The following is an 11,487-nucleotide window of genomic DNA, read 5'->3' on the forward strand; positions in this document are numbered from 1 at the left end:
AAAAATGGTATCTTATTATAGAGATACTGGGTGCATTAAATGAGGTCCTATATATAAAGTTTGTGTACTTCAGTACTTAACAAATCATGCCCCATAAATGCTACATTTAATAATATTCAAGATTCATTCAGATGCCTAATCCTTCATTCTAAGGCTATCAAATGAGTAAGAAAGGCAGCATTCCATGAATTACTGACGCATAAGAACTGTGGTGACTACCAAAGTCAACCAAATAGATTTTGGGTTGTCTTTGTTTTCGTTTTTAAGTGTTTTTAGCGCCGTAAGCTGACACTGCCTGTGTTAGGGAAGAATGAATTAGAATTACAGTGGCAACTGACAGGTATTGGACTGAGCTTGTGTAGTCACTAATCTTGGGAAGTGAGTATAAGATGTCTGTGGAGAGGGTCTCCCACCCTCAAGGCAATAGAAGCTTCTGTTTCCATCTTGTATCTCCAAGGCACAAAATGGAGGTCAGGGTATTTTAGATACCAGGAAGTCAGTGAAAATGGACCACCCCATTCAGGATCAAAGGGGAGACCAAGACTTGGACACGAGACCAACAGGATGATGTGCAGTCACAGGATGGCACAGGGAAGACGACTGCTGGTAATCTTTTCTAGAAGTTCTCCATTATTAGTTCGTCTTATGGCTTCACTGAGATCTATCTCATAAGGAAAGCTCAATTCTCTAGCTTGGATTTACACTAATTAGACTAGTTTGGAATTAGAATAATGAATTCTGCTATTTTAGTTTTGGTACAACAAGCTAATTTTTGTTCTGCTGTAGAGAGGGTATTTGAACTGTCATATACATATCCAAAATTTGAAGGAACAAGCTTAGTAAGCAAAATAACCATACACATGGCCATTCAAATGAACATTATAGTGCTAAAGAGTACAGCAAAGGAATTAAAGGTGCATGGGTTTAAATCCCAGTTCCATCCCTTCCTAGTTGTTTGGACTTGGGCAAGTCATAAAGCCCATTTCTATACTAATTCTGTCAGGATATTAGTATAATGGGTATTTTGTAAGAGTTTAAAGACTTAATTCACAAGGGACAATAACAAAATTTGGCCCTTAGTACCTACTCACTGAAAGGCAATTGTTTTTGTTATTATTATTATTAATGTATGAACAAACCAAAAAAAGTCTGAAGCTGTTTTCTGTCATTTCAATAGCAACTTACGCAACAAAAACATCATCTAATATCTACTTTCTAACAAAAGCATCTATAAATTTAAAGAAGCAAACAAAAATTTACTAAAATTTTTTTGTAGAGAAAAAAACAAAATTGAGATTTATTTCATTTAGTTTTAGGGGAACTATGTAAAACAGAACACAATTATAAATCGTGTTGATGTTATATTCATTCATACAATGAAGTACTATTAAGCATTTTTAAAAGAATAGAATGATACACGGAGCAAAGTGAATAAATCTCAAAACCATGGTACACAATAGCAGCCAGCCACCAAAAAGGATGGGCTATGATTCCTATGAGCCCTGGTGTGGTGCTGTGGGTTACTGCGCTGGACTGCAAAGTCAATTTGAACTACAAGGTCAACAGTTCAAGCTCACCAATTACTCCTTGGAAACCCTATGGGTCAGAACCAATTCAACAACACTTAACAACAACAAACAGCAGCATGACACCATTTCCATGAAGCTGAGGAACACACACACTAACATTGTTTTTTGCTTAGTACTAACGAGTTGTTTCTGACCCATAGCGACCCTGTATAGGGTTTCTGAGGAGCAGCTGGTGAGCTTGAACTGCTGCCCTTGCAGTTCAAACAGCTTTGCAGTCCAGTGCATTAACCCACAGCACCACACCAGGACTCCTACACCCTAGCATATGGTAATCCGAATCAGAATTGTGTCTGCCTCAGGATGGGTTGGATGACTGAATGTGTTCTTTATCTTAGTCTGAGTGATCGTTACTTGGGTATCACATTTGTCAGTGTTTAAGGAGCTCTGGTAGCGTAGTGGTTACGAATCGGGCTGCGACCCGCAAGGTCAGCAGTTCAAAACTACCAGCTGCTCCATGGGGGAAAGATGAGGTGATCTGCTCCCGTAAAGATTTACAGCCTCGGAAACCCTGTTCAGGGTCGCTATGGGTCGAAACCGACTCGACGGCACTAACAACAACAAATGTGGCATACACATAATATATGTGCATTTTACAGTAGCCAAATTATACCTCAATAAAGTACCACCAGAACAAAATTTATGTAAGACATTCCTTTCATTTTTTGCATAAATTGAAGTGTATCATTACTTAGCAACTGTTCGTGTGTTTACAATATTTCCTGAACATATACATCGCTGCTGCTGTTGTTGTTAGGTGACATCATTGATGTGACTCATAATGACCCTATATACAACAGGACAAACAATATAGGGCAAAGAATGTCATATTCACTTTTATTTTGGATTAGATCAGTATGTGAAAAATGTACTGAGGCTGACTGGTAAACCTAGGCAATATTATAAGGTATTAAAGAGCAAAAGTAGCATTTGCTCAATTTACCTATAAAAGCAAACCTCAAATATTTTAATAAAGACCTCAGTTCATAGTAATTTGTACTTTGTAAAGGGAATTGCTTAAGATTAAAGTATGTAAAATTATAATAAGAAGAAAATGGAATTTGATTTCTTCCTTTAAGATTTATGTCATTGGAAAAATTTAAATAAACTGTGTTTCATGGTGTTTCTAGATCCAAGAATTATTCAAGATACACAAAATCCAGAAAAAAGGTGATGCAATTTTGGTTCTTTTCTTTTGTGACATCATAGAAGGTTATCGATCAATGTAATGCCAAGCAAATAGAATACAAAAAAGTGTAGACAAAGGCTAATTCCAGTCAACTGCTCACACTTTTTCATTTCATGATCTTTGCATATAGTATATTTGATGGTGGTAGTGTGCTATGCAATTGGTTCCGACTCATAGTGACATTGAACAGGGTTTCTGAGGCTGTAAATCTTTATGGGAGAAGAAAGCTTCATCTTTCTCCTGTGGAATGTCTGGTAGTTTGAACTGCTGACCTTAAGGTTAGCAGCCCAACTTGTAACCACGATGCTACCAGAGCTCCTTGTATGTTTGATACTCAGCAGGTATTCATTAAGTTTTTAATGGATAAATTAATAAACTATGAAGTTTTATAATCTTGTTTGGTATGTAATGGTGTCATACAATAAGAAAGTTGCCCAGAGAAGCTTTTAATAATTAAGATAGCTCTGGTAGCTTAGTGGTTACAAATCGGGCTATGAGCCGCAAGGTCAGCAGTTCGAAACTACCAGCTATTCCGCGGGAGAAAGATGAGGCTTTTTGCTCCCGTAAAGATTTCCAGCCTCGGAAACCCTGTACAGTGTCGCTATGAGTCGGAACCAACTCCATAACACATAACAACAGCAACAACAAGATAACTTTAGTTATTAACTACTTGTATGTTGAATTTGGAGTACAAATAGATTTGTTTTTGTTAAGTGCCTGCATAGGATTTCCAGGGAGCAGCTGGTGGATTTGAACTGCCGACCTTGTGGTTCAAACAGACCTTGCAGTCCAGTGCATTATCCTGCACACCACACCAGGAGGTAGAAGTATTTATTGGGGAGAAACTTGGTACTCTACCTGGGGGAACTATCAGAACTAGATTCACAAAGGTAATGATTAAACCTATGTAGCTAGATGAACTCTAGTAAGAAGAAATACTCCTAAGGAAAAAAGAACCAAAGCAAGGCACACAGCCTTGGGGGAGTACCCACAACTGAGGCACAAGAAGAGAATTAGAACAATTTGTATAATATATCAGGGAGAAGAATGATTAAAAAAGAGAACTGGTCAAAATTGTCAAAATGCTCTAAAGTAATGAAAAATACTAATTGTAGCTACTTTATATGTAATTATAAAAAATTATTTTTATAATTAATTTATCTTAATTTTCTTAAAAAGCAGGTTAGAAGTTGACACAAGTGAATTTAACTTCTAAAGACAGTAAACTTTAACGCCAAAAATAAACCTGAATTAATTCCCAAAATTGGTAGAGGGCCAAAAGGGAGAAAAACGAATTGGGAAAGGAAAGAGAAAGTGTCTATACCACCCAAGCTGGGATAGACCATCCTAATAAAAAAGGGGGTGGCCGAGCAGGCCTGGCAGCCACATGCAACCAGGAATCTCCAATTACGCAGCAGCTGCCACTTAGCCACCCAGAGGACAGTCTCTGGAAAATCTTTGAAGTAGGGTCAGGAAGAGGTTAGTGAAAACTCTGGGAGAGTATCTGATTTACACTAGGGTACACTGTTAATACTTCCCTAATTTGAAGAAATAGCAGAAGGGATCTCAGAGGTCAATACAATCTGATTTGATATCAGGAAGCAGACCCATAGAAGTACAGTATCTTGGTCACATCCATACCATTTATTAGCATCAATTTTTACCAAATACATCTCCTCTTTATAGAAATTGTACTTCTTCAAAGTAAAAGCTTATAATCTGGTCACAATCAAAACAGAGAACAGAAGGTAAATTATTTTTTGGAAATACTTTAATTAAAATGTACCTTTCATTGGCACATTGAATAGCTACCTTAATTTTCGGTACTGATTTGACAAGGCTGTGATTTGGTGAAATAGAACTAAAATTGTATTTCTCCATGTGCCATGCTGGGGAAACTGGAAAGTATCTACTCGCTATGATGATAGTGGGTTTGCAAAACATACTCATAAACTTTAAGTGTCTCAGAATCATTTTTTCCAAAAAACAAAGGAAATGAAATTGTTAAGCTCCCTTTCTGACTTACTGCTCCCTATTAGCATTACTGAACTTTGAGACAAAGGATAAATTAGCTAGAGGGATATAATTTATTTTCTAAATTCCAGAAAGAAACAGCTTGACATGCTTGAAAGGGAGACTATATATTTTTGTGTGTCTTCCTCATTTCCTGCTTTATTATGACCAACCTCAGCTGTTATATTATCCCCAAGTATAACATTTGGAGTGTGAACAAATTATATAGTTCCTTTTGGTACATATGAATATGTTAGTGTGTTTGTTTTTTCACAAGCATAATGAGCTTTGGTTTTCTGATTGCTTGCTTTCATCACTGCCATTACACCAGGAAAATATTCATTAAAGAGGATCAGTCAACTCTGAACCAAGGAACATTACATTCATTATAGGGAGTTTCATACACTGAACTATTTTTTTATATTGTTTATACTATTGTTTATGCCCTCTTCTCTTTTTGACACATATAAATATTATATAGTCTAATGTAGTTTTTGGACAAACTGATAGTGAATGCATGCATTTGACCAGATATTTTGACTCACAAATTATACTACTAAATACATGAACTTTTTGTTTAACTTTGTCAAACACAATAGTGAGTTGTTGTTAAGTGCCACTGAGTTGGTTCTGACCCATAGCAACCCTGGACAGGGTTTTCAAGGAGCAGCTGGTGAGCTTGAAATGCTGACCTTGGAATAGTCCTTAAAATAGCACCATTACTAGACACCAATGATTTCCAAGTGATATGTGACACTAAAGAACACTGTCACAGAAGATAACAAAATAACTGTAAATAAATCATTTAAATTCACTTAAGTTTTTAAAAAGATAAGGTTTTGTTGGGGCACCTTTGGTAGACATTGCCATGGGTCAAACACATGATACCTTGATAAGATTCAGAGGAAATCAACAGTGAAAATTGTCCCAAATTAATCAAAATCAATGTTTCAAGTTATCTTACATAATCATAAATGTTCAGCTTCTGCATATAAGACACCTAGAAAAATCAGGCCATACTGGGGAATCCTGGTGTGGTGCTGCAGATTAATGTGCTGAACAGCAAAGTCGGTTTGAACTGAAAGATCCGTGGTTCAAGCTCCCCAGCTGCTCCTCGGAACCCTATCCAGGGTTACTATGAGTTGGAACCAACTCAACAGCACAAAACAACAACAAGTGGCCCAAATCAGTGGAAATTACTAAAAGAAAATGAAATACAAGTCCATAGTAATTAATTGTACTTATAGTAACATCCTTGAACTGACTCCACAGCACACAACCACCACCATAATGACATCTTTATAAAAACAAATGTAGTATCAAAACTAGAAGCAATCCAAATATCCATGAACATTATTAGACTGAGTAAATGTAGTGTCTTCATATATTAGAATATAGCAATGAGAATGAAAAACTATATACAGCATAATAAAGAACAAAAAAGCCATATAAACACGCATACACAACATTGTAGTTTTCCATCGATATAAAGTTGATGTCAGATAAAATTAATCTATAGATATGAAAATGCCTGTTAGTAGTCATCTTTGGGGGAAAGGACTTGAAGTACAAGGGAGGCTTCTGGAGTACTGATAATGGTATATATTTCAATATGTGTTGTGGTTACATGAGAGTGGCTACTTTTGAAAATACATTCAGCTGTATATTTATGATTGTGCACTTTGTGCATGCCTGTCAGAGTTCATTTAAAAGCTTGTATATTAAGAGTAGAGCTGAGGCAGTGGGGGAAGATGGCGGTGAACGTTCCACATTGGGCGTGGACTGTGGAACAACTGTGCAGCGAACAGCTGCCCCAGAAGGACATTATCAAGTGTCTGCAGGAACACAGTTCAGACTCGTTTCTTGCAGAACATAAGCTACTAGGAAATATTAAAAATGTGACCAAAACAGCTAACATGGACCATTTGGTTACAGCCTATAACCATCTTTTTGAAACTAAGCATTTCAAAGGTACTGGAAGTATAAGTAAGGTGTCAGAGCAGGTGAAAAATGTGAAGATTAATGATGACAAACCTAAAGAAACTAAGTCTGAAGAGGCTCTTGAAGAGTGTTCACCAAAATATACAAAATCTGTTCTTAAAAAGGGAGACAAAACCAACTTTCCCAAAAAGGGAGATGTTTTTCACTGTTGGTACACAGGAATACTTCAGCACGGAACTGTTTTTGATACTAATATTCAAACAGGTTCCAAGAAGAAGAAAATTGCCAAACCCTTAAGTTTAAAGGTTGGAGTTGGCAAAGTCATCAGAGGTTGGGATGAAGCACTCTTGGCTATGTGTAAGGGAGACAAGGCTCGACTAGAGATTAAACCAGAATGGGCTTATGGAAAGAAAGGAGAGCCTGATGCCACAATTCCACCAAATGCAAAACTCATTGTTGAAACAGAATTAGTGGATATTGATTGAAATGGCAATAGTTCAAGCAAAGTCTAAAGACAAGGTCGGTTTGAACTTGAAGAAATTTATGTAACTAATTAGAACTGGTTACTTTTGTGTTTGAGGGAGGAATCAACTAGTAAATTCAAGGAGTTTCAGTAAATCCTGTTTACTTGATGCTCAACTTTGAGGAATGTAATTTCATTATAAATCCTTGAAGTCTAAAATATTTTACTACAACTGTAAAATATCATTCAACAGATTTGATTTTTGTTTTATCTCATGTTATAGTCTAAAAGGCTCAATACAAACCACTGTCTTGATTTGACTGATTTGTTCTGTGTTACTACATGAATGTCCTGATTAAGTCAAGCAGGACTAAGTATGCATGTACTTTCTTTATCAGACACAAGTAGCTCCTAACATTGTCTAAACTGAGGATTTGTCATGGATGCACATCTTCGAATTTTTTAAATGTATATTTCCATTTAGTGATAAGACACAGAAGAGTTTGAGAGAAAGTAGTTTAAAAACAAAGATTTTGGCATTATACCCTGAATTTAGGGAACCTGTACTTCAAAACCAATAAACCCTAATGATGGTAAATATGGCAAATTAAAGTTACTATTATTAGGTGATTTCCCCCCACAAAATAAATTCATAAACCATTTTTTTTTAAGTTTGTATGTTAAGATGGAATAAGCAGGAAATCCTACACAGGGTCTCTGTGTGTCAGAACTAACTTGACAGCACTGAACAACAGCAACAACAATCGAGTCTCTCCCACTGAATACAGCTAGAAAAGCTGAGAAGAATTAATGAAACAGCCCCTCAAGGACTGCAGAAGGTAAATATTAACAGGCAGACTAGGGAAGAACAGAATCATCAAACTGACGATAGTGGTGAGTCTACCATTTTCCACCTCTGGGATTCCCAGCCTGGACTCAACATAACCTGGGAATGGGCATCCAGGGAAACAGAGTCGCCTGGAGAAACCCTCTAGTTCTGACTCAAAAAGTGTGAAAAGTAGTCTCTAGCACTTCCTTCTTTTCCAAAAGCAGCAGCAAAAGTAGAAGCAAGTGAAGCCCTCAGGACTGAGGAATCAGGAGAGTAGGGGAAAATCCCACTGCATTTTCTCTCCATGTGTCCTCCTTCCACTTGGACTGACACCAAGGAGCAATTATAGGGAATGCATGACAGAGTACAATAAACAAAGTCCCAGCTTTGGGGTCAAAAAACCTAAAAGCAGAATCCCAGGAAACGGAAAAGTACCAGAGAGTTTACAAAGAGAGAAGCTTGGAGAAGCAATTCCATAGTTGTCTATGAACTGCTGGCATCATGCCTGAGTTGGGCATGTGTGGATCTGACACTGAACAGTATACCATAGATTTTGAAAACTGAACAGCAGAACAGACCGTTGCTCTGGTCCCATATTGGCCACTGGGTGGTGCACACATGTATATATCTGCAAAGGCTTTGGAAATGAAATTGATATTAAAACAATAACCCACAGAGGTTGGTCAGAATCTGTAGCTCCAATCCTCCTGTGTTGATTCTTGCTAAAACAAAAATATCAATAGTCTTCATAGGATTTTCAATAGGATTCAAAGTCTTATAATATTCAAAATGAAATATTTATAATATCCAAAATTACTCAACATATGAAGAACTAGGAAAATGTGGACTTATATATGAAAAGATAGTTAAATGATTCAGATGTTAAAATTATCTGATAGTGATTTATAGCTGCTACTATTAAAATGCTCCATCAAGTAAGGATATAAACCTTTGAAAGTCTCAATGAAAAACCAGAAGATATAAAGAACCAAATGGAAAATTTGAAATGGAAACATATACTAACTAAAATTTAAAAGTCACTGGATAGACTTAAGAGCAGAATGGAGATGAGAAAATCATCAATGAACTTGAACTTAATTGAATAATGAACTTGAAAACAGATTGGAAAAAAATGATCTAATAAAAATAAGAGAGAGAAATAAACATTTGAAGAGGAAAAATGAACACAGGTTCTTAAGACCTATGGGACAATATCAAAAGATGTCATGTAGATATCATCGTAGTCCTAGAAGTTCAAGAGAAAGAGTGGGCTACAAAAATAAATGTTTGAAGAAACAATGCCGGAAAGTTTCCAAAATTTGGCAAAGATATAAATTTATAGACTCAAAAAGCACGGATAACCATAACATAAGAAATCCAAAGAACTAAATCCCCAGACACATCACAATCTAACTGCTAAAAACTAAAAGAAATTTTTTGAAAACAACCAGCGAAAACAGAAACAATACATACAGGAAAACAAAGATTTGGATGACTGAAGATTTTACATTAGAAACCATGGAAGCCAAAAGTAAGCACAACATTGTAATATACTGAATGAATTGTTAACCCAATTATATATCCAGAGAAAATATCCTTTAGGACTTAGATATAATGGAGACATTTCCAGATGGAGGAAACAGAGAATTTGTTCCAAAGGAACTTGTCTAAAAGAAATGCAAAAAGAAGTTCTTCAGACAGAAGGAAAATGATACCAGATCATTTGGAATGAATAAAGAAAAATGAAAATGATAAACATCTGGGTAAATATATAAGAGAGCTTCAAAAAAAGATGGACAAAAAGAATGAAAAGATAATGGAAACTTCCACTAACATTTTGAATCCCCTTCATAATAGGCTATTTTTCTCCTCTTCAGTTATTTAGAACATATGTGATAGTTAAAAGAAAAAAAGAGTAAAACATTATCTCCTGAGGCTATCTGCGGATACAAATGTAATACATTCAAATATACTAGAAGAAGTCATGAAACGAGAAATAGTAATGGGGTGGGGGGGGGAATGAAACAAGCATAGAACAAATAAATGTAGCTTTAATTACAAACATTCCAATAATTTCCTTCAGTGTAACTGGGCACAACACCAATCCAAAGGAAAAAAAATTAATTGGTAGAATGAATACAAAGCAACAGCAAAAATAATAAAGCATGGCTCAACTATACAATGTATAAGAATTTACTTAAAACATAATGTTGTTGTTTGTCAGAAAAAAAGTTTACAGTGCACTCTTCAAGACTACCCAGAATTGAAAACATTCCAAGTGTCCATAGTGGTAAAACGGATGAGCAAGTGGCAAATGAGTAAACAAATGATAATGGTTACATAAATCTATACATGTGCTCAAATTCATAAAACTGTACAGCAAAAGAAAAGGTCATTACTATATGTTAATTAATAAAATTAATATAAATAAATATTCATTTAAGTTTACCTTAAAATGTAGGTTATAAATGTCCCCAAATAAGACTAAAGGAGCTAGGTTATATCAAAATCTAATTTAACCCAAAGCAAAAATCAGGAAGATAATGATATACTCACCACTGTTTGCCCCTCGACAGTTTCCATTACTGGAATCCATAGGAAAATCTGAAAGCATGTGATAGAAGACAGAGAACAAGAACATATCTATTATTCTGTTATTTCAAGCACCCCCATATAAAAACTTAATTCCATCACAAGTTTGATTTGGCTAAGAACCCAGGCGTCTAAAAGGAAATAGATTCTGATTCATGTTCTGAGTTTGGCACACTATCATTTGTTGGTCAATAAGGATAAAATTAATTCTTTTGTCTATGTGGAAAATGATAGTCTTTTAAAATCTTCATCATCTGTGTATAGAATTTCAGGATTTATTGATCAACTACGTTTTTTAGTTTCATGAAAGTTGTGAATAGTGTTGTTTCATGATAAAAACATTATCTCCTGAGGCTATCTGCGAATATAAATGTAATACATTCAAATATACCAGAAGACGTCATGAAATGGAAAATAGTAATCGGGGGGAGGGGGAATGAAACAAGTATAGAACAAATAAATGTAGACACAATTATTAGGCACTCACCAAACACTAGTGATTTGATGACTAAAAGCATCAAACATGTCTCTTCAATAAATGAATCATAATACTGTTATACATTTAAAACCTTAGTGCCTAAAGAAAGCATCCATAAAGTAGTCTTATGCCCTTTGATAACTAAAGACTAAACAGTTCTTCAACAGAGAGGAAACCTACCAACCAGAGATTATTTAAAGACAGTGTAATTAATAGAAATGACTATAATTAGAAATTGCAATTTAATCTTTTCATGAACCCATAAATACCGGGAAAGAATATAATAAAGACTCTAATAACTAACACAAAGTGACAACAAAATACCATGCTGAGAGCTACTGCTCCTGCCGATATTTTCTTATTGACACTTCTGAGAAATCTATACCTGGACCAAGA

General features: G+C 35.6%; 1 protein-coding gene and 1 pseudogene across 1 annotated transcript in view; one reads left to right on the top strand and one right to left on the bottom strand.

Annotated features, from left to right (window-relative positions):
* FRZB (frizzled-related protein) overlaps window positions 1–11,487 on the bottom strand; it is a 52,018-nt gene that overhangs the window by 16,248 nt on the left and 24,283 nt on the right. The window contains exon 2 of the mRNA XM_006864026.1: window positions 10,578–10,625. Within this exon, the coding sequence (XP_006864088.1) occupies window positions 10,578–10,625 (48 nt within the window). The remainder of the gene's footprint in view (window positions 1–10,577; window positions 10,626–11,487) is intronic.
* On the top strand, window positions 6,540–7,214 carry LOC102831486 (annotated as a pseudogene).

Source organism: Chrysochloris asiatica, unplaced genomic scaffold (assembly GCF_000296735.1).
Source record: "Chrysochloris asiatica unplaced genomic scaffold, ChrAsi1.0 scaffold00059, whole genome shotgun sequence".
In the NCBI taxonomy this organism is placed as follows: Eukaryota; Metazoa; Chordata; class Mammalia; order Afrosoricida; family Chrysochloridae; genus Chrysochloris; species Chrysochloris asiatica.